The sequence below is a fragment of the Pangasianodon hypophthalmus genome, chromosome 5, assembly GCF_027358585.1.
Source record: "Pangasianodon hypophthalmus isolate fPanHyp1 chromosome 5, fPanHyp1.pri, whole genome shotgun sequence".
Lineage (NCBI taxonomy): Eukaryota > Metazoa > Chordata > Actinopteri > Siluriformes > Pangasiidae > Pangasianodon > Pangasianodon hypophthalmus.
The window spans coordinates 13,450,532-13,474,402 of NC_069714.1; the positions used below are offsets into that span (position 1 = coordinate 13,450,532).

The following is a 23,871-nucleotide window of genomic DNA, read 5'->3' on the forward strand; positions in this document are numbered from 1 at the left end:
CAATACTTTGCCTAGGACAAGGACACACAGTGTCACAGGAACACTAGGCTCTGTCACCAACAGTCAGTGCCCTCTCTCCCCAGAGTTCTAATCAGCACCACCTGTCTCCAATCACCACACTCATCAGGACTCCATATAAGCATACACCTCACATGCACTCTTTGTCTGGCCTCAACAAGGAATAGACCTCTTCTCTGTGACTACCTGTGTTCATTTGAAGCTCCTACGTTTTCTCCAGCGTTTCTCTTCCAAGACACATGAGGTGTGTGCTCCTTTCCCTCAGTCATTTACCTAGTGTCTCTATCTGTTACCCACCAGCCTGCAGTACTTATCTTTGTGTTTACCCTGTCTTTGCATACCCATTGTTTGTCAAATCCTTTAATACACAAACTGGGGTCTGTCCAAGAGGTAGTCAGTGAACCAGGAGATCATGGACATGCCCACCCGCATTCTTCTCATCTTCTTTCTCAGCAGGAGAAGTTGGATGGTGTTAAATGCACTTGAGAAATCAAGGAAAGTGATTCTCACTGTGGTGTTGTTGTAGTCCAGATGGGAGTGGGCCTTTTGTATTAGATATATAACTGCATCATTCACGCTTACCTGTAGCTGGTAGGCAAACTTCAGGGGATCCAGAAAAGAGCTTACCTGACGTCTGATATGGAACAGTCTCTTCAAAACCTTCATGTGATGTGAGGGCTACTGATCTATAATTGTTCAATGAGGAGGGAGTTGTCTTTTTCAGGACAGGAACGACGGCACGATATTTTCCACAGCTCTAGCACCTTCTCCTGTCACAGTCCAGCCAGATCCTGTATATATCTCCCTGTCTTTCCCCTTCCTTGTGTTTCCAGTGTTTTTTCTCCCTCTCCCTTCTTTTTATGTTTGTGTGTGTGTGTGTCTGTGTCGGCATAGCGCTCCAGTTCGCGCCTCGCCTGATTACAGATTGATCATACCTGGTTCTCATCTACTCACCCAATCTTCAGCGATTGTAAGTCCTGGTTCTTCAGCCACTCATCACCAGATTGTTCCGGCCTCAGTGCGGTACACTTCCTGTCTTCCTCATGTTTTCTTTCATATTATGTCAAGTGTTTTCCCTGTCAAGTTATCCTGTGCTTATCCTGTGTTTTTCTCCTCTTGTTCCAGGTTCCCTGCTCAGCCTGCCTGTCTGCTCATTCCCAGTTCTTGTCCTGCTACACCCAGCCCCACCTTGTCTTCCTCGTGGTTCACCAGCTCTGCACTTGGCTCCCACGTTCAAGCACTGGTCAAGCCATCACTCAAACTTGCTCACACTCAGCTTTCTCACACTTTCTCAAACTGCTGACCAGGGTTTGAATCCCGACCTCAACTGACGCTGATTTCCAGCTCCTTTCTGTACGCCCAGCCACCCTCCTCATGTTGTTAATAAAACCATCTCAACCTGCTTCCTGTGTTCTGCTTCTGAGTCCTCTTGTGTTTGTGACATCTCCTGTTGGAGGCTCAGATTGAAGAGGTGCTGGAGGATCCCAAACAGCTGGTTGTCACAAACTTTCAGTACCCTGGGACTTTTTTCGTCAGGCCCTGCACCCTGCACCAAATTGCCCTGCAGTTTAGGCTTCTCCAACTGCCTCTACACCTGGATGGTATGGAAAAGTAGGTTGGTGGGAGTTGTGAATCCCTTGAGGGTGGGTGATTAGGGGGTATTTGGGGAAGGTAGAGGTGTGAGTCCTCTAAAGAAGGCTATGGGATGGGGGTGAATGGTTGTGAGATGAGCAGGGGAGAATTGGTGTATATGACAGGGTGGGAAAGATGTTTGATCCTGGGAGGTGTTGGGGAAGAGTGGTGGTGAGGGAGATGGGCGGGAGGGCATCATGCTGAACTTATCGAAGAACAAATTCAGCTTGTTAGCTCTCTCTAGACTGCCCCCTACAGCTTGTTGTTTTGCTTTGAAGCCAGTGATCTTCTTTATGCCAGCCCACACCTCCTTTGCATTGTTCTACTGAAGTCTGCCCTCCAGCTTCCTTCTATAGGCTTCTTTGCTATCCCTCAGTCTCATCTTCAACTCCTTCTGCAGCCTCTTCATCTGTTCCTTGTCCTTCTGCCTGAAAGCCTGCTTCTTTTTGCTTAGTAGTTCTTTCAGGTCCTTGGTGATCCAGGGTATGTTATTAGGAAAACAACGCACCCTCCTGACTGGAACTATAGTGTCAGTGAAGAAATTTATGTAGTCTGTTATGCAGTCCATCATGTTGTTAATGTCTTCCCCAGCTCTGTACAGATAACACTTCCCAGTCGGTGGGCTCAAAGCAGATCTGCAGAGCCACTTCTGCCTCTTGTGACCATCTCCTTATGTCTTCTTTGCCACAAACTGCCTTAGGATAACAGGCCGGTATGTGGGTGTCAGTAGAAGTAGGTTGTGGTCAGACCTTCCCAGTGGAGTCAGAACAAATGAAGTGTATGCACTCTTCACACTTGCATACACTTGCGATAGCTGCGTGTATGATGTCACATGCCACTTCTGTGTCAGCTGCCAGTGGGATGTAAACAATAATCACAATGGCAACTGTGAATTCCCTTGGCAGATAATACGGACAGCCAACGATTCAATGTTTGGGCAACAGTGACACTCCTTCACAGTACCATGTCCCGGGTTTCACCGTCTGTTGTTTACAAACAGTATGACCCCTCCACTTTTCTTCTTACCACTCAGTCCAGGGTCTCTGTCTGCCCTCACTGTCTGAAAGCCAGGGATGGAAGCAATCAAGTCCAGAATATCTTTGTGCAGCCGTGTCTGAATGAAACAAAGCACACTGCACTCCAGATACTCCCTCTGGGTCCCAATCATTCAGCTGACCTTGTCCATCATATTGCCAAGAGACCTAACGTTTCCCATGATGATGGAGGGAATGAAGGGCTTGTAGCATCTCCTCTTTGCCTTTGTTTTGGATCCAGCTCTGCATCTTCTGTATGGTCTCAGCAGTTCTTCAGGAATATTGAACTGCACAGTAATCTATGGTGTAATGACAATGTAATGTGTAATAGCACAGTAATTGATGGTGTAATGTGTTATAGCAGACAAGAGTGTAGAAGCAGAACACAGACTTGAGCACAGGTGTACATATGACAATAAACTCTTGAATCTTGAAATCTCTTGAACAGATTTTATTGAAGGATAATGAGAGTTGAGACATTCAATTCAATTTTATTTGTATAGCGCTTTTAACAATGGACATTGTCACAAAGCAGCTTTACAGAAATAAATGGATTCACAAAAAATATATTGTAAATATGTGAATTTATCCCTAATGAGCACGCCAGAGGCGATGATGGCAAGGAAAAACTCCCTGAGATGATATGAGGAAGAAACCTTGATAGGAACCAGGTTCAAAAGGGAATCCATCCTCTGGGCGCAACGGATAGTGCAATTATAAATAAATCCCTTCTATTATTGTGTACTATATGGACAAATAGTGCAATTGTGCAACCAATAAATTCATCACAGTTTTTGCAAGAAGTCTGGTTGGTTAAAATCTATCCACTGTCCACTGATGGAGTCCTGAGTACGAAGGTGTTCATGGCAACCGCAGCCCCAAAGCCACTACAGCAATCGCAGTCCCAGGCCATTACAGTACAGCTCCCCATATGTGATCCCCAAGCCATCTCCACAGCCCCCAGGTGGGACTATCCCCAGCAAACCAAATGGTTCTTCAGACCGTCCATATGGGGCCGCCCCCAGCAGCAGCAAGCGAACTCAACAGATGAGAACTCCAACCAGAATTAGGGCATCAAGATAGGTCACGCAGCGAGGAGGAGCAGAAGGGGCATCAGGATGGGTCAGGCAGCGAGGAGGAGTAGAAGGGGTCAGGATCACTGGCATCTCAGAAGTAGCATGTGTAGCTCGACGGAGAGCGAGAGGGGGAGAGAGAGAGATGGAGAGAGAGAGAGATTAAGTAAGCTTTTGTCCTCTAATGGTTAAAGACAATGTACTTTGCGTGCAGAGTGCAAGCAGGGACTCCAGCAAGACTAGCTATGACAGCATAACTAAAACTAAAAGGGAGAGCCAGAAGCTAACACAGACATGAGGGCACCCTGGGACATAAGGCAGCCAGCCACTCCACTGTAGACAAACCTGAGTGAACGCGTCAGCATCCAAACATCCCAGTTCACCACAACACTCTATCCCTGTGAACCCTCCAGACCTGCCCCTGTTCCTAAGAAAACTATTCACTAAAGGCTTGACTAAACAAATATGTTTTCAGCATAGACTTAAACACTGAGACTGTGTCTGAGCCTCGAACACTAAGTGGAAGGTTGTTCCATAACTGTGGGGCTTTGTAAGAGAAAACTCTACCCCCAGCTGTAGCACGTACTATTCGAGATACCAACAAATAGCCTGCACCTTTTGATCTGAGTAGGCGTGGAGGATCATAAAAGACCAAAAGTTCACTCAGGTACTGTGGCGCGAGACCGTTTAGTGCTTTATAGGTCAATAGTAGAATTTTATAATCAATACGAAATTTGATTGGGAGCCAATGCAGTGTGGATAAGATAGGGGTGATGTGGTCATACCTTCTGATTCTAGTAAGGATTCTTGCTGCTGCATTCTGGACTAACTGGAGCTTATTTATGCATGTACTGGAGCATCCAGACAGTACGGCATAACAATAATCAAACCTAGAGGTAACAAAAGCATAAACTAATTTTTCTGCATCGTGTAGTGACAATATATTTCTTATTTTAGCAATATTTCTGAGATGAAAGAAAGCAATCCTAGTGATATTATCTACATGAGCTTCAAAAGAAAGACTAGAATTGATAATCACACCAAGGTCTTTTACTGCTGCACATGATGAAACAGAAAGGCCATCCAGAGTTATTATGTAATCAGAAAGCTTACTTCAGCTGCATGTGGTCCTAGTACAAGTACTTCTGTCTTGTCAGAATTAAGTAAGAGAAAGTTAATAAGCATCCAATTTCAAATGTCTTTTACACATTCGTCAACTTCATTAAGCTGGTGTCTGTCATCTGGCTTTGCTGAAACATACATCTGTGTGTCATCAGCGTAACAGTGGAAGCTAATATCATGTTTACGAATAATTTTGCCCAGAGGTAGCATACATAAAGAAAAGAGCAATGGGTGTAAAACAGAACCTTGTGGAACACCAAACTTTACCTTAGTAAAGTTTGGTGTTCCCCCATGGGGGGAAGGAACGTGGCTCAGCGCAGCTGGCACTTGAACTCGGATCAGCAGTGGGAGGGTTGAACGCACTGTCTCTGAACCACAGGGGAGGTGAAACAGAACTGGGCATAGGGGAGTACAGGCAGGCAGGCAGGCAGGCAGTGAAGTGGACCTGGAGCACAGGGAAAAACAGGGTTACAGTACATCACACATGATACAGACACTGGACAACAAAGAGCTGAGCATAAATGCAAAAGGGGCATTATCATTGATACAGCACTGGTAGCCGGAACAATCTGGCAATGAGTGACTGAAGAACTCTGGTTTATATGCACTGCAGATTGATGAGGAGATGGGAAGCATGTGCATTCCCTGAACAATTAGGAAGAGGCACAAAGTGAAGAGCCATATTCAGAGACACATACAGATGTACACAAACAGGAATTGAGGGAGAAAAAAACATAGAAAACATGACCATATTATGGATAATAGTAGGGTTATAATGGGGTCGGGAGCATGCAATGGATAATAGTGTGGTTATAAAAGCGTCAGGACCAGGCAATGGGTGATAGTGCAGTTATGAAAGTGTCAGGACCATGCAATGAGTAATAGCGCTGTTATAATAGCATCGGGGCCATGCAACGGGTAGTAGCGGGGTTATAGCACCGTAGTGACTATGCCATGGGTAATAGCATGGATATAGCAGCATAATGACCATGCAATTGTTAATAGCACAGTTATGGGAGCGCAATGACCAAGCAATAGTCATAGTCCAGTTATGACAGCCCAATGACCATGCAAGGGTAATAGTGCTGTTATGACAGCACAAGGACATGCAATGGTAATAGTATGACCAAAATAATGCTGTATTGTCATAACACAGTTATAACATCATAACAACAGTGTATTGTAAAAACAAAGATATAAAAATGTAATAATTTTTAATAACACAGTTAAAACATTGAAATAATGATGTATTGATATCAACCAGGGGCAGATTTTTCTTTAGGCCCGAAAAATTCTCCACTTGGAGCGGTTTGTCACTATGTAACTGAACGTCAGTAAAAGAAGATGGCAGAGTTGCAAATTCGCATCATCAGTGAACAGAGTGTTGTACTTTGTCTTCAGTGAATGGAGGCAAGACCAATCAGACAGGGTTTACAGGAAAATAAGTGGAAATACTTATGTCTTATTGGCTGACAGGTCTCAATTCTGCCAAACGCTAGTTCACACAGTCTGTTAGTGTGAGGGAAAAATGGATATACACCGATTTTTTTTTTACCAGTAAAGGGGTTGAAACTGACACACTAATATCCTTTCATGCTGGCCAGGAAAACAAGGTGTCCAAACATCTATATGAGTTCCAAGTTACGTGAACATGATATCAGCAGAGCATAAGGACATAGCAGTGTTGTCAGCTAAATCGATACAATGATAGCTTAGTTGTGCCTCCCCTTGGCTAGCAACACCAAATTAGCCTAGTCTCATGTTAGATTATATTTTATCATTCTGCTAGTCCTACAAACAGTGATAACACCTGAGCCAAGTTTTATGATAAATCCCACATTTTGTCTGATGTATTGTAAAAACACCAATAACATTGCAATAAAGATGCATTGTAATAACACTGTGATAACATTGGCATAATGATGTATTGTAAGACAGTATCGCCATGCAGGGTAATAGCACCGTGTTGGGTAATAGCACAGTTACGACAGGGTAGTAGCATCGTGTTGGGTAATAGCACAGTTACTACAGGGTAATAGCACTGTGTGGGGTAATAGCACAGTTACAACAGGGTAATAGCACTGTGTGGGGGTAATAGCACAGTTATGACAGAGTAATAACACCATGTGGGGTAATAGCACAGTTATGACAGGGTAATAGCACAGTCACGGCAGGGTAATGGCACAGTTACGGCGGGGTAATAGCACCATGCGGGGTAAAAGGACAGTTACGACAGGGTAACAGCACCATGCAGGGGTAATAGCACTGTTATGACAGGGTAATAGCACCGTGTGGGGTAATAGAACAATTACAGCAGGATAATAACACTGTGCAGGGTAAAAGCACAGTTAGGGAGGGTAATAGCACAGTTACAACAGGGTAATCGCACCGTGTGGGGTAATCACACAGTTACAACAGGGTAATAGCACCGTGCGGGGTAATCGCACAGTTACAAAAGGGTAATAGCACCATGTGGAGTAATAGCACAGTTACGACAGGGTAATAGCACCGTGTGGTGGTAATAGCACAGTTATGGTGGGGTAATATCACTGTGTGGGGTAATAGCACCGGTACGACAGGGTAATAACACCGTATGGGGGTCATAGCACAGTTACGACAGGGTAATAACACTCTGCAGGGTAATAGCATAGTTATGAAAGGGTAATAGCACTGTGTGGGGGTAAAAGCACAGTTACGACAGGGTAATAGCACCATATGGGGTAATAGCACAATTATGTGATAGCACAGTTACAATGGGGTAATAGCATAGTGCGGGGTAAAAGCACAGTTACGACAGAGTAATAGCACCGTGCGGCGGTGATAGCACAGTTACGATGGGGTAATAGCATAGTGTGGGGTAAAAGCACACTTATGACAGGGTAATATCACCGTGTGGGGTAATAGCACCGGTACGACAGGGTAATAACACAGTATGGGGTAATAGCACAGTTACGGCAGGGTAAAAGCACCGTGTGGGGGTAATAGCACAGTTACGACAGGGTAATAGCACCATTACGACAGGGTAATAACACAGTGTGGGATAATAGCATAGTTATGACAGGGTAATAGCACTGTGTGGGGTAATAGCGCAGTTATGACAGGGTAATAGCACCGTGTGGGGTAATAGCACAGTTACGACAGGGTAATAACACAGTGTGGGGTTATAGCGCAGTTACGACAGGGTAATAGCACCGTGTGGGATAATAGCACAGTTACGACAGGGTAATAGCTCTGTATGGGGTAATAGCGCAGTTACAACAGGGTAATAGCACCATGCGGGGTAATAGCACCTTTACGACAGGGTAATAGCACCATATGGGGTAATAGCATGATATGGAGTAATAGCACAGTTATGACAGGGTAATAGCACCGTGCGGGATAATAGCGCAGTTACGACAAGGTAATAGCACCGTGTGGGGTAATAGCACCTTTACGACAGGGTAATAGCACCATATGGGGTAATAGCACCATGTGGGGTAATAGCACCGTTATGACAGGGTAATAGCACCGGGCGGGATAATAGCACAGTTAGGACAAGGTAATAGCACTGTGTGGGGTAATAGCACAGTTACGATAGGGTAATAGCACTGTGTGGGGTAATAGCACAGTTATGGTGGGGTAATAGCACCGTGCAGGGTAATAGGACCGTTACGACAGGGTAATAGAATTGTGGGGGGGTAATAGCACAGTTACGACATGGTAATAACACCCTGCAGGGTAATAGCATAGTTATGACAGGGTAATAGCACCATATGGGGTAATAGCACAATTATGACAGGGTAATAGCACCATATGGGGTAATAGCACAATTACGACAGGGTAATAGCACCGTGCGGGGTAATAGCACAATTATGACAGGGTAATAGCACTGCGTGGGGGTAATAGCAAAGTTATGGTGGAGTAACAGCACCGTGCGGGGTAATAGCACAGTTATGACAGGGTAACAGCACAGTGTGGGGTAATAGCACAGTTATGACAGGGTAACAGCACAGTGTGGGGTAATAGCACAGTTATGACAGGGTAATAGCACCGTGTGGAGTAATAGCACAGTTACAACAGGGTAATAGCACTGTGTGGGGTAATAGCACAGTTACGACAGGGTAATAGCACCGTGTGGGGGTAATAGCACAGTTATGGCGGGGTAATAGCACCGTGCGTGTTAAACTCAAATTAAAAGAAACCTCCACCAGTGACGACTGAAACACTTGCCAAACAATTCTGCTCACACTTTGTTTAGCAAAAGCGGAAATTCATCTCGGCACGAGGACTTTCATCTCCCCCACCACACATACCACACTTGTCACATACTGTAAAAAACCTCTAAAGAATTAATGAATAAATGCGTGAGATAGTGATTGAATTTCCCCCTAAAGCATGTACATATTTTGCGCTATCAGAAACGCTCTCTTTATGAGAAACTCGCAGCTTGCAATAACCTCTTAGTTCCACCAGATGACAGCAGTGACTCGATTTTATTTCCACCACCAACCCTACCACATATCAAAACATTCATTTTTATTTTTCACGTTTATTACTTACTTACATTCATTTTTCACCTTTATTACTTGCTCATAGCCCACAAAAGTACAAACTCTAAAAAACAGTGGACAAACTCTTAACAGTTAAGTATCCTACTGCTTTCAGGCTATTCAAACACAGGCCATGCATTACCTGCATAAACTAGCTATTAATGCAAACTATCAATGCAAAAAAAAGGCATTTAAAGTTACGAAAAAGAAACAGAAAAGGCGAGAAGGAGCGACAGTACTTAGCCGTACATGCTTATTTCCTATCGATTCTCCTCCGAAACCGCTGTCAAGTCAGCAGCGGTAGAAACCGCAACGCGCGCATATACTACGGTTTACGGTAACTACATGTTCATGTTCTCCTATACAGCAGGTGGCGCCTCATTACGTTTAGTTCAGGAAGTTGAGGCCATCAGCACATTGCGCTTCCTCTGTCGAAAAACGTGGTTGCTTAGCGTGTGGCATGTCGGTTGTGGAGAATCTTCTTTAGTGTGTTTTAGTATTATTTTTTTGTTTGTTTGTTGTCAGAATTTCTTTTCGCTATGACAGAGGACAAGCAGAGCGGGAAGCTGCTCGCCCTCAATCCCAGTGAAGACGCTGAGTTTCAGAAGAAAGTGCAGCAAGTGAAAAAGCGACAGAAAGCGGTACGAGGATCAGCTAAAGCTTAGATAGCATGTGTGTGAAGAGGTGTATAGTGTGTTTAGTTGGTTTAAATCCACCGATTTGCTTAGCAGTTTGGGCTTTCTCAGCTGTCATTGAACGAATAGAAGGTGAACTCACGAGTTATTTGGATTTAAAGGGTTGGGTTTAAATAGCACTGCTCTTCCCTCTTAAATCCCCCTCCCTTGTTTTTTTGAAACAAGCACTTTATGTCTGTATAACTGTATATGTCTATACTCTGCTTTATAATGAATTGCTTCCATATTGAAGATTGGTTATTCCCTCCATCTGTCTAACATCTGTACGAGTGGTTTCGGTGTTAATTAGATTTTTACACATGAGGTGGTCAGGATGCATTTCTCTGTTTTTAATTTATTATTTTAGTTTTTTTTGTGAGGACGGTTATGATTAATCCCATCCAATCTAAGTGAGCAGTCAAACAAAGTTATAATGATAAGAACTCAGTAATAAATGTAAAAGCTTTACTATAAATGGTGGGTTGTGATGTCCATCATCCCGTGGCTTCATGAACCCCATTTTAAAACTACTACATTGTTCCTTTCCTCTTCCTGTCCAGGCTTTAACTCCAGGTGTGGTGTATGTGGGCCACCTTCCCCAGTCACTCGCCGAGCCACAGCTCAGATCTTACTTCTCTCAGTTTGGCAAAATCCTGCGCTTGAGGCTCTCCAGAAGTAAAAAGGTAATTCCATGTTTTTCAGATGTGTATATTGTGTAAAATGGTGTTCAGTGATGATAGGGAAGCTTATATGGCACAATCTGAAAATTACCTTCAGCACATGTATTGCAGTGGGTGAGATAATTGTGCCTACACAAAGGCGGTTCATTAAGCTTATTGCCAGCTCTGTAGTTGCGCAATGAAACCCATGTGCCTACATCAATCAAATGTATGAATGTTCTGAAGAATGAATCTAGTGGCCTTCTTGTGCTTGTTAAAGGGCTGTATTGTGAGCTGATGTTTGTTTTATTTGCAGACTGGCCGGAGTAAAGGGTATGGCTTTGTGGAATTTGACTGTGATGAAGTGGCTAAGATTGTGGCAGAGACCATGGACAACTACCTCATGGGAGAAAGGCTGATCAAATGTGAGTGCAGTTTTATGTATAATATCTATATATATATATATATATATATATATATATATAATTAACTGCTAATGTCACTGTTGATTCTGACCCTGTGATTTGTTGCTATGTCAAGTATGGCCCATTTTAAGCAGGGTTTTATATTGTTGCCCATTCTTTATACAGAGGTACCAACATCCACGGTTTAGCTGTAACATTTTATGCTTTTTGACCCTTTCCTACGACGATACCAGAGAGGCCTGAAAATTATTCTGCTTTCTCAGCTAAAGCAGCAGTCAGGCCGAATGCAGATAAAATTTGTTCACCTGAAAAGCCAATTCACTGAGTGAACTTATGAATTCACGAGACTCAGTCTTGTGAGCCCATAGTAAAAAAGTAGGTGGGACAGTGTTCCCATTAGTTGGTAAAAAATAATAAATGGAAGTGCTGCAGATTATTAAGTACAACTTACTGTTGCTTGCCGCAGTGGAAAAAAAACAAACAAAAAAAACATTGCTCTTCTTGTCCATCAACATATACTAGGGTTTTTATAGTAAAATGTAGATATTTCTTTTCTGTCTGCTAGGATTTACTTGTTAGCAATATTGGCACCTTTGCATATTGATTTGGAAATCAGAAAGCTGTTGTTAAATGAACTTAAGCATAAGGAGGTGATGTATAGCATGTAAGCATTAATGCTTAGCTTTAATTAAATAAGAATAGCCCAAGTTAATTCATCTGTTTAGATCTGTGGGAGGAAATATGAAGCTCATGTTGAAATGTGGTGAAAATATGCCTTGTTTCTGTTAATGCAACATGTGTATTTTTGATTTTTAATTGTGAAAATAAAGCATTAGTAAATTATGAAATTAAATGAATGTCAAATAATGTGACATTTAATTAAATAATTCGTTTTTGATTTGGACAGGTTCGGTGGTGCCTCCTGAGAAAGTCCATGAAAAGCTCTTTGTTGGTTCTCAAAAAATGTTTAAGAAGCCCATTCGGCCTGCAGTCTCACGTTATAATAGAGACCACGGCCCAGAAGATATGAAGAAACTTACTGGAAAGCTTTTAAGCAAAGAATCAAAGCTTCGCAAGAGACTGGCGGAAAAAGGCATCGACTATGATTTTCCAGGATTTGTTAGTATTTGAATAGAATTCTTTTATCTTAATATAGGTTTTAGTGATATTTGTTGATATATCTGATAAATATTTTAAACTATTTCAGGCAGCTCAAGTTGCATCAAAGAAGGCTCTGTCAGATGCTGATACATCTGTCTGCAGTGAGGTAATCTCCTTTTTTTTTTTTTTTTTTTTTTTTTTTGGGCTAATGTGGTTGATATGACAATAGGTGAGATTCCTGAGACATGTCTGTTCTTTGGCACACACTGAAAATTACTCCAGCTGTATTTGTTTTCTGGAGTAAGATAACTGTGCCAACAGGAAGGTGGTACATTTAGCTTATTGTCAGCTGATATAGCTGCACAATGAAACCCATGTGCCAACACTCTAATACACCCAAACGGAGCACTCCACCTTCAAACACATTAAATATGTTTATACTGAAATATTTGTGATGTGCTTAGTGATTATTGTGCTGATTAGTTCCTGCATTTTTGTTATTCCCACGAGACTTTCACAGGGACATTGTTATAGCAGTTAAAATGGTGTTTAATAGAAGAAAGATTTCCAGTGATTTCAAACTTATGATAACAGTCAGGTTTCCCTGTTAGTTCTTAAAAAAGAAACCATATCCCTTACTGTGTTTCAGTGACATTTAGGGTCATATTAATGGGAAATCCAATGTAGTAGTGAAGCCAAACAGTGGACTCAGAGTTTCAGAATGCATTGCCGCTACACAACACAGTTGCTCTGATTTACAGCAGAGACTTAGCTTAGCTAGTTAGCGATGTAAGAGATGACAAGCTTGTTGGCGTTAGAACCTGTAATAATCCATATAACTTTATCTGTTAGTGCAGAGTGTACAGATTAAAAGACTAAAGTGCTGCGGTACTGCTCTCTTTATGTAGCAAGAGCTAATGCCCACTGGCTCCACTATCAGGATGCAGTCAAACAGCATTGGGGGCAGAGTAATGTGGATCCCTTAACGAAACTGGAAATAGACCAACGTGTTAATGAAAGAAATTTAAACTAAAAAAAGTGAAATCAGTTTCATTACAAAATAAATTTTGGATGCTGTTGAAGATCATGTGTTTTATTGTAAAGATTAATGAGTCATTCAGGGTGGATTTTTCTTTTGAAGCCATGCTCGCACACTGCCTGAGCTTTTTAATGATTCATGTCTGATTTACAGGACACCACACCGGTTTGTACGCCTTCAGTCCTGGAGAGGAGGAGATCTATTAAAGTCAAGGATGATGATGCAGATGATGAAATTGTTCTCAAAATCCCACCAAAGAGCAGTGAAAACATTGAAGACTCTGAAGAAGACACAGAGGAGGAGGAAGATGATGAGGAAGGATCAGAAGAGGAAGAGGAACAGTCACATGCTGATCAAGACTGAACCTCTGTTCTGAAGAGGGACTAAAGAGTTTGAATCATGTAAATGGGCTTAATTACAAAGTCTAGATTTGTATTCAGAGGTTTCTCAGGTCCTCTCAGAAATGGAGAGGTGTTACCTACACAGCTGATGGACTGGTTTATATGAACTAAGGAACTGTTTCAGCATTTGCATATGTTTGAGAAGTTTCTTTTATGCAGATGTGTTCTCTGGCCATGTCTTGGATGTGGAAAATCTGTTCAGTTTTGTTAAAATCCATAAAGCTTGCCTAAAATGGCATAAAATGTACATACAACCTTTAAAATGAATCCTCTTATTCAGAAACAGAGGACTAAATGGAGGACTAAATGGTAGGTGTGAAGTCACATTTTTAATGTAGCACCTCACTCACTTGTGCTTAGCTCATTATACTCCACAAGAAGAAGCTAACAGAAATGTATAATTATTGGATGTGGCTTTCAAGTAAAGTATTAGAAATGCAAAACTAAATGCTGATTAAAAGGTGATTTTTATTGGTTACTTGGTGGACAAGCAGTGGTGCATAATGTTATTTGTGTTTTGCCATATCCACAGAAAATAGTTTGCTGGCCAAGAGAATATGGGCTGTATATGGATCAATGCCAGTTTTGGAAAATCCAAATAAATATTTGTTTTCCATATATGTGTACTATAATACTTGTACAAATAAAGAGAAAGTAGCTTAAGCAAGTATTGTCTGTCACTGCATAAAAAGAAAAAGCCTCGAGCATGAGCTTGAAATATATGAACAATTTATAAGAGATTTTTCTGCTTTGAACCTCGAGGTTTTTTTTTTTTTTTTTGGACGTTGTGAAGCACACTGTAATCACTAGAGGGCGCTAGACTATCTGGAAACAGATCCCACTAAAGACATTAAGATAGCTAAGTAAAGATGAGTGTGTATAATTCTGCTGTGTGGAGATATTATATATGTATATACACAGTACTGTGCAAAAGTTTTAGGCACCCTGTTTTTTTTAGTACAAACTTTGTTATAGATTTTTATTTTATGACTTCTACATTATTGATTCAGTACGAAACATTTTAGATTTCCAAACAGTTTTCCAGCACAAAATTAAATGTTACAGAAAAATGTTTGTATGTCAGTAAAGAAAGCAGCATATTACATAAGAGACACTTTTCAGACAAAAAAAAAACATAATGAAGGTTGCTGGGTTTTGCTGCAAAAATAAGAAGCGAGTGTGACAGTCAAAGTCTCCAGAAGAGCTGTGGCTGGTTCTGCAAGATTCTCAGTAACACTTACAGCTCATTTCCTTATAAAACACACTGTACCTGAGACTACTTTTTTTTTTTTTTTAAAGCGAAGGATCATCACGCCAAATATTGACTTTGCTTCATTTATTACTGTTTACTGCTCTTTATAGTATTTTTTTAATGTAGAAATATTTAATTTCATTATTTTTGAAGGCATCTTTGCTCTACAGCATTTCTTTGCATGCGTCTAAGACTTTTGACAGTACTGTATATACAGTTAGGTCTGGAAGTATTTGGACAATGACAGTTTTTGTGATTTCGCCTTTATACGCCACCAGAATGGATTTGAAATAAAACAATCAAGATGTGATCGAAGTGTAGACTTGCAGCTTTATTTTAAGAGGTTCTACAAAAATATGGCATTTACCATTTAGGAATTACAGACATTTTAAGCAACGTACCTCCATTTTCAGGGGCTCAAAGGTATTTGGACAAAGTGACATATTTGTAAATATAACCATCATTTTAATACTTGGATGAAAATCCTTTGCAGTCAATGACTGCCTGAAGTCTGGAGCCCATGGACATCAAGTTTCCACTGAGCTTCCTCCTTGGAGATTCTTTGCCAGGCCTTCACTGCAGCCACCTTCAGTTGCTGCTTGTTTGTGGGTCTTTCTGCCTTCAGTCTTGTCTTCAGTAAGTGAAAAGCATGCTCTACTGGGCTGAGATCAGGCGACTGACTTGGCCATTAAAGAATATTCCATTTCTTTGCCTTCAAAAAGTCTTGAGATGCTTTCGCAGTATGTTTAGGGTCATTATCCACCTGCACTGTGAAGCGGTCTACCAGGTCTACCAGGCCTTTTGATGTTGTTGAGCTCACCAGTGCTTTCTTTCTTTTTAAGAATGTACCCAATTGTTGATTTGGCCACACCTAAGGTTTTTGCTATGTCTCTTATAGATTTATGTTGTTTTTTCATGCTAATGATGGCCTCCTTCACTTACATTGAAACCTCCTTGGACTTCATATTGGTAGCTCCAGTCGAACAGCTGCCAAATGCCAACTCAATACCTGATATCAACTCCACACCTTTTATCTACTTCATTAGTCTTGAGGTAACGAGGGAATGGACCGCACTTGGTGTATTAACTTCTTGACAGTCAATTGTCCAAATACCTTTGAGCCCCTGAAAATGGAGGTACTTTGCTTAAAATGGTTGTAACTCCTCAATGGTAAATGCCATATTTTTGTGGAACCTCTTAAAATAAAGCTGAAAGTCTACACTTCGATTACATCTTGATTGTTTTATTTCAAATCCATTGTGGTGGTGTATAAAGGCAAAATCACAAAAACTCCATCATTGTCCAAATACTTCTGGACCTGACTGTGCGTATACACACACACACACACACACAAGAATTTGATTTGATGTAGTCTGAGAGGATTTGCTCACTAGCTGTGAGGATACAGTGCAGTATTTCAGTTAGTCAGTATTTCATTAGTTAGTGTTAATATTGTTTGTCCAGTCAGTTATTGAGCAGGAGCTCCATTCAGGGTTCAGAAACAGACTATGAATGACCACCATGCTCTGGAAAATACATTTCTAAGCCGAAACGGGGACGGGGCAGCTTTCATAATCTTGTCTTGAAAATTCTGAAATTAGTTTTGGCAGCGTTTAACACACGACAGGGTCTACCTCCGCATCATATAATCAGTGTACGTTTGGAGTTGAATATCAGCGGTCACAACAACTCCGTGTGAAGTGCTGAAGGCGCTGAAGGTTGGCGCATGCGCACAGCGGCTCTGTCATTGTCCCCCCACAGCAGGGCAGCTCTGGCTATACACACACACACACACACACACACACACACCTCGCTGCTGCTATTTTCCCTCAGTGTCCGAAACAGCGCTCTTCTCTTCCCCTCGTAATTACATGTTAATTATCATGGTGAGTCTACAGAGTCTTATTTTGGATCGTATTGTAACTTGGACGTCTCATTTTGAAGTGTGTTATTTTCCTCCATTGACCTGTAGCTAGCGTGCTGCTTTGTGCGGGATGTTAGTGGGCTAACATTAGCCAGGTTAGCCAGCTTTCCAGATAAATCAATGAAAACGCAAGATACAGTCATTTATTTCCGTGTATGACTGGGTGCGGATTAGCTGCTTCAGAAGTAGCTCTGCCTACTGATATTGTCTAATTTGCTCAGCATTTTATATATTGTATATGTGTTTTATATTTCTTTCTTCGCGGCCAGAAGAGTAGCGCTTAGCACCACAGCTAACGCTAACAGGGCGATGACAAGGCGCATCCTGACACAAAACAGAGATTAACTGTCAGCTATTTAGTCAGAAATATTCGCAACATATTGCTAGTTACCTTGTGTGTTAAGTGCTCATAGTCTGAGCGGCATTTTAATGAGGTAAGCTTAGTCTAAGCTAGTTAGCACTATATGTTCTTATCGCTTTTGTTATTTCTGGTGGTGTTAACCTGCTAGCTTAGCTGCCTGCCTGTTTACTCAGTGTGCTGGGGTAGTGCACCTGAAAAACAGTCAGGTAGCTGATAGTGGGAAAGACATTGTGTCCTTCAGATCAAAATTGGTCTTTCAGAGCTTTTTGTACCTGTTCCTTAGTGTCAGGGACGACAGTATGATAGTATATCTAAAAATCAACCAAACCAAAACAAAAACAGCTTTACAGATATATTCTCGTTTTAATTTTATAGTGTGTTACTTTCAGGAAAATGATTAAAATGTTTATGATGACTCACCCTGTACTAATCTTGTGATCGCCCAATTAAATGCTCTCTAGAATGGGGTGGTTTTGCTCTACTACAGTAGCAGCTTCGTTTTTGACACGATTCCCTTTTCCAGCCATCCCTTGCTTCAGAATAAATGATTTCAGTTTATTCGTTTTTAAAGAAGATGGAATTTGGGCAAGTTGTTGATAATGTGTGCGGCACTGTTCGGAGGAGTGTTTTCCCAACTTGAGGCTTTTCGTTGCCTGAATGTCTCACCAACTCAGATTGATCAAGAATGCTGTTCTCTCTTTATCCACCACCAGGGCTTCTCCATCAGTAAGAGTAAGTGATATTTTATCTGCCATTCAGTATCGTCCTGGTGATCACCTTGCGGCTCTCCAGCACCATTCGCGCCAGTGCCGGTAGACATCATTTCAAACATGTAGGGCATAACTCCAGAATCACACAGCAATCCTGCACGCCTAGGTTGTAGTCGTCATTAAAGTTGACAGGCATAGGTAAAATGGTGGTGGTGAGAAATTCTCCACATTTGGAAAGAAAATGCTTTTGTTTAAGTCTTCACTGTTCTTCTACTGCCTTGTTTGTTTAGATTTGATGGGAGTGTGGTGTATTTTTGAATGCTGTTGGCTGTTGTGTAAATCAGTTGCGTTGTGTTGTGTAAAGCACTTAAGCTTGCCGTCACTCGGACTTCCTGTTTCAAAAGGAAATACGTCAACATAAGGAATCCACTTTTACCTGATTTACACATTGTGTAACTACATACAAAATTAGAAGTAAAACAGCTTTTAAGGGTCACTAACAGACATTTGGGGAATCATGGTAGGAATTTAACTGTATTAGTTAACTATGTGTATTTGTGAGACCCACCATTTCAAATGGCGAATTGAACATTGTGTCAGCTAAGTCTATTCTGTTCGTATCATCAGAGACTTTATGTTCTTGTTCAGCTACCATAAATTAAAATAAAATCACAACCAATTGTCTCAGACATTAATATCTAACCTCATCACTGATCTCCAGGCATATTCCATCTTGTTTTTTTAGCAGTTATGTTTAGAGGCTTTAGGATTTTCTTCGGACTTTATCACTGGAATGACTGTTAATGTTATACCAAGCACTTTATTAGGAACACCTGAACACCTACTCATTCATGAAATTATCTAATCAGCCAATCATGTGACAGCAGTTAAGTGCATAAAACATGCAGATACGGACCAGCAGCTTCGAAGTAATGTTTATGTCAACCATAAGAATGGAGAAAAATGGGATCTCAGGCAGTTCTGTGGATGGAAACGCCTCGTTGATTAGAGAGATCACTCTGTACAATTGTGGTGAGCAGAAAAGCACAACATGTCAAACCTTGAGGCGAATGGGCTACAACAGCAGAAGATCATGTCGGGTTCCACTTCTGGCAACAAGAACAGAAAGCTGAGGCTGCAGAGGGCACAGGCTCACCAACCTGAACAGATGAAGACTGCAAAAACATATCCTGGTCTGATGAATCTTGATTTCTGCTGAGGCACACAGATGGTAAGGACAGAATTTGGTGCCAACAGCATGAATCCCTGGACCCAATCTGCCTTGTGTCAACAGTCCAGGCTGGTGGAGGTTGTATAATGGTGTGGGGAATGTTTTCTTGGCACACTTTGGGCCTTTAACACCAAACAATCATCACTTGAATGCCACAGCCTATGTGAGTATTGTTGCAGACCATGGCCATAATTTGCCATCTTCTAATGGCTACTTCTAGCATGATAATGCACCATGTCACAAAGCAAAAGTCATCTCAAATTGGTTTCATGAACATGACAATGAGTTCAGTGTTCTTCAGTGATCTTCCCAGTTACCGGATCTGAATCCAGTAGAACACCTTTGGGATGTGGGAGAACGGGAGATTCACATCAAGAAAGTGCACCTGAAAAATCTGCAGGAATTGTGTGATGCAATCATGTCAGCATGGACCAGAATCTCAAAGGAATGTTTCCAACATCTTGCGGAATCCATGCCACGAAGTACTGACGCTGTTTTGAGAGCAAGGGAGGCCCTACCCAATATTAGTATAGTGTTCCTAATAAAGTGCACAGTGAGTGTATATTGTAAAAGTTTTGAGTTTTTTAGAAGCTGTCTGTATAGATGCTGCTTTGACAGACGTCTGTGTCTTGTTCGGAAAGTTGTCTACAATGGCTGGTGAGTGATCTGAAAACAGAGAACAAAGATTTATAGGTTTGAAGCAGTGGCAGTGTTTCACAAAACAAAATACCTAGCAGATGTCAGTGATGTCACAGCTTTTCAACGGTGTATTCTTTCAGCCATTGGTGTGGATATGATGTTTATATCACACCAAAGCCTGCCATCAATCTTAACATAAAAGCCACGTACCACTGTCCTATTCAGATTATCCAAGCAACACAGTACTTGAGTACAAAATTGTGTTGAGTGGTTGATTGGTGTTGATTAATTTTTTATGACATCAACTCTGTTCATTTAAATCTGCTCATTCTAATATGTAGTTGGTTCTATAGTAACCCATTCACAAGGATTCGTATGGTGGACGTTCCACATAATCTAAGACGACTAATAAACAGATTAAAAAGTGTTATTTACAAAGACAAGAGACTAGTCATTGATATGGTGAAACTTTTTGTAACTCGAGACCTTTATTTGATGTTAATGGAAGGAATCTCCAGTGTATGTGCTTTGTATCAGAGGGAAAGCTGTAACTTTGAGTTTTCTGACATGGGAAATTCTTCAGGACAGAGGACATTGCACTGTTCATTAACAACCCGCATTTTTTTCTCTTACTAACATCAAGACAAAATAAAATAAAGGCTGCTGAGAGAATAACCGTTCAACAACTCTGAATATAACTATGAACTGCAAAAACTAGTTACTTGTCATTCTTTAATAAATATAAAATCGCAATTATTGGTAAATTGCTGTGGTGTAAGAGGAATAAATCACTTTTATTGGAAAATAATCAGTTTCCATGTCTTAAAGGAATGCTAGCTACCTATGGAGTTTCAGATTTAGCTTTGCTAATGTGGCTGACAGATAATGTTAATGAAATAAAAAGCTTAGCAGTGTTCATAGGCGTTTCTCTGCCTGCCTGTGTGATGGATTTGGGTCATCTAATTGGTGACATGTGGAGAATTTGATCCTAGTTCAGCTCTAATGGGCATCTGGCTCATATTTTTCTACTTTGTCATGGTGCTAAGGTATGGCAGTTGCAGCACCACCCATAGTTAGCACAGACATTTCACAGCCAAATATCTGGCTCTCAGAAGTATGTCAAATCACATGTAGTACCTGCTGAACTCCACTGACAAACCCATAGGCCTGGTGTTTGATTGCAAGACTGACTGTGTTTTTTTGTTTGTTTGTTTGTTTTCTTGACCCTAGGCAGTACAGCATTAGTGGGATTATGAAGCAATGTTCCACCAAAGCCTCCCTCTCCTGCTTTAGTTACCACACTCCATGCTGCAGCCACTCTTGGAAGGTTTGCTGTTGGTAGCCTTTTGGCTTGGAAAGAAAGGAGAGCTCCTAAGCCACATCAGCTGTTGTCGAGGCACATATGGTGCATTGTTGCCATTCCCAGGCCTACATCCTCAAGGCTCAGCCTTTTGCTGCCCTGCTGTGCAAATAGGATTTGGCATAAGACAAGACATTAAAACATTTAGCGTTGTTTTTTTAAATTTGGTTCATACAAGGACGCTAAAGGTCTCTTTTAGTTTTTCCTCCCACTGCCTTTGAGGTGGTGGTTGAGCAGCATAGGCCATGGAGACCAATATGGAGTACTGTCTGGCACAAGTGCTACAGAAGGATGTGGGCCGGAGGTTGCAGGTTGGTCAGGAGCTCATCGACTACATCACTGATAAGGAGAAGTCTCATGACCTGGAGCAGGATCAAACTGCGTTGGACAAGATGGTGGATGGCCTTGCTTCCTCCTGGGTCAACTCCAGCAACTTCAAGGTAAAAGCTCAGTTGTTTAACAGATGCTAGGCGATGTTCTGATGTAAAATGAGTAATGATTAGAGAATGAGCTTGATTACTAGGTTGCATGACTATATAATTCTTTTCCTGAAATTGGCAGTACAGACAAGTTTTGGCAATGTCTCTGTCATTTATTTGGCTAGGACAGATCATGTGGATAAGAATCGATCTTTCAAGCACCCTTTAAAGGTCACTGTGAATTTGTAATAATTAATGCTGACAGGCACAAAGTACTATAATTTTTATTTAAAAAAAACTGGGCACAGTTTAGTGCTTAAAAAGATTTGAATCTCTAAATGTTTATTTTGTTGATTAGATTAAAAAAAAGGAAAAATGAAAGTCTGCTGTGGGGGATCTTAATGCTAATGGGTGTTTGCTACCTGATATGTGACAGTGCCCTCATCTGAACTGCAAACATGGAGGTTTACACACTACTGGCTTTGATAGCAATTTGTTGTAATACTACACGAAGCCAGAAAAAGCTCAGAAAAAGTGCAAGGTATAAAACTATACTAAATATGAAACCAAAAGGTAAGATTTGAGTGCAACATTTAAAACTGTGTCATGCTAATAATCATTTGAAATGAAAAACTTTATATCTAGCCAAGCTGAAGAAACTACTGTTGCTGAAAACACAAATCAAGGACTGTACACGTTTCTAGGTATTATGTAAGTAAGCCAAATTTAGCGGAGGGAAATTCCTCTTGCTAATATGTCCATATTAGCATGTTCTAATGGAGTGTTTTCGTAAGAACATTCTTGTTCGTCCTTGTTTGCCTGGTCATGGCAATGGTGGTATTACCGGTGCGGCTTGTCTGAGTCTTGGCTGAATTTCAGCATCTCTTCATGCAAATAGATTTTTCCCCTGATAGGCTGTGCCTATAAATGTTACACAGTTTAAAAACTGGATTTTGCTGATATTATACAAATAGTGCTTGAGTCTAGTTCTGAGTGTGTTATTGTCAGTATTTCTGGCATGTTTAAGGAACAGTTACACTAACAATCATTTGTGCACAAGTTATCTGCTCCGAGTTACACCAAATGGAGTCATTCAGCCAAAACTTGTTTGGTGTCCAATATTTGCCTTTTTTCATTTTCATTACACAGCTAATTTGCTAACAACTAATGGAAGTTAGCTGCCAGTTTAAAATGGTTAAACTGCATGTCATAATTTCCAAACTAAACAATGAACTGAAGTGTTTCCCAAAAACCAAGGACTGGACTGAACCATGAATAGGCTGAACTGTTACACTGTTCCCACTGATTTTCATGCTTTTAAAGCAAAGCAAATCTTTATCTTCAGTTGCAATGTTTTAATACCAATTTGCTGCAGTGTACAGCCAGGACAATGTTTACAGCTAATGAGTAACCTATATCATGTTTGTACTGACATGCTGTATGCTACTGTTTGACAGTGTGCCATAGGCTACTCATTCGAAGTCATTCATAGTCAGTACATACTGCTGTAAGTGTAATGGCAAATGGCCACTGCATGAAAAGATCCACAGGAGAAACAATCGTATCCCTTAGCTATGTGATGGGACGAGCTGCATAAGCTGTTTGGTTGGTTACGCAAGCTTTATCTAAAATATGTATGTTTAGTAACTGTATATAATAACATACCACCTTTATTCATATTCTGCAAATGCAATCATGAAATCGACTCCCTGTGCTACAGCATTGAGTAACTGATTATTATTATTGTAATTTTTGTTTTTGGACACAATGTTTGTGTTATAAATGGGTTATTTTGTGATGCTGGCTGGGGTAAGCAATTTTTTTTTTTTTTATCATGGTCCTGTCTTTAAGCTAAAAATGCTGAGAGCAGGATGGTAAAAACAACCAACAGATGCTTTACTGTTTTCAGACTTCTTTCCTCTAAGTTATCAGACTTCTTTCCTCATAGTTAGAACACTGAGATAACAGCCACAAACAGTGGTTAGAGGGCTTAGAGCTGGATGAAGGGCTTGTGATCAGCTGAGCCTGTTTTTTTGGCACACATATAAAGTGTTCATTAGACCGGAATCCATAGATGGGGAGCGTTTTTATCACTGTGCTAATCGCAGTCCTAATTAACAAAACATGTTGTGTATAAGCACCGGCTTTTCTACCTAAATTGCCCTTGGCAGCCTCCTATATGATGCACCACAATGTATGGTTAATATCCACTTTTACACAGTATAATATAAACGTTATCCTTCCTCTTGCTCTTGGATTTCTCTTTAA

General features: G+C 41.1%; 2 protein-coding genes, 1 long non-coding RNA gene and 2 other non-coding genes across 39 annotated transcripts in view; 4 read left to right on the forward strand and 1 right to left on the reverse strand.

Moving 5' to 3' along the window:
• Positions 1-3,114: 3,114 nt before the first annotated feature.
• On the reverse strand, positions 3,115-9,729 carry LOC128318430 (uncharacterized). The gene is made up of 3 exons (XR_008301859.1): positions 9,658-9,729; positions 5,147-5,324; positions 3,115-4,647 (listed from the first exon to the last, which is right to left on the reverse strand). It is a non-coding gene; the product is annotated as an uncharacterized LOC128318430 (long non-coding RNA).
• An 80-nt stretch (positions 9,730-9,809) lies between these two features.
• Positions 9,810-14,370, forward strand: nifk (nucleolar protein interacting with the FHA domain of MKI67). Its single transcript, XM_026912947.3, has 6 exons — positions 9,810-10,049; positions 10,643-10,765; positions 11,058-11,166; positions 12,074-12,285; positions 12,374-12,433; positions 13,460-14,370. Exons 1-6 carry the CDS (start codon positions 9,948-9,950, stop codon positions 13,667-13,669), a joined length of 816 nt encoding a protein of 271 aa, XP_026768748.1. The 5' UTR covers positions 9,810-9,947; the 3' UTR covers positions 13,670-14,370.
• LOC113526317 (small nucleolar RNA ACA64) lies at positions 10,838-10,963 on the forward strand. Its single transcript, XR_003402760.3, has one exon. It is a non-coding gene; the product is annotated as a small nucleolar RNA ACA64 (small nucleolar RNA).
• LOC113526318 (small nucleolar RNA ACA64) lies at positions 12,529-12,655 on the forward strand. Its single transcript, XR_003402761.1, has one exon. It is a non-coding gene; the product is annotated as a small nucleolar RNA ACA64 (small nucleolar RNA).
• Positions 14,371-16,696: 2,326 nt separating the features above from the next.
• The window catches only part of clasp1a (cytoplasmic linker associated protein 1a), a 57,264-nt gene continuing 50,089 nt past the window's right edge, over positions 16,697-23,871 (forward strand). For 34 of the 35 annotated variants that reach the window (XM_026913050.3, XM_053234475.1, XM_053234482.1 and 31 more), the window contains exons 1-2: positions 16,697-16,845; positions 21,055-21,624. In XM_026913050.3, the coding sequence (XP_026768851.3) occupies positions 21,430-21,624 (195 nt within the window). In that variant the 5' untranslated portion in view covers positions 16,697-16,845; positions 21,055-21,429. Of the gene's footprint in view, positions 16,846-16,871; positions 17,977-21,054; positions 21,625-23,871 lie in introns of those variants that run through there. The other variant, XM_053234470.1, reaches the window with a different exon arrangement.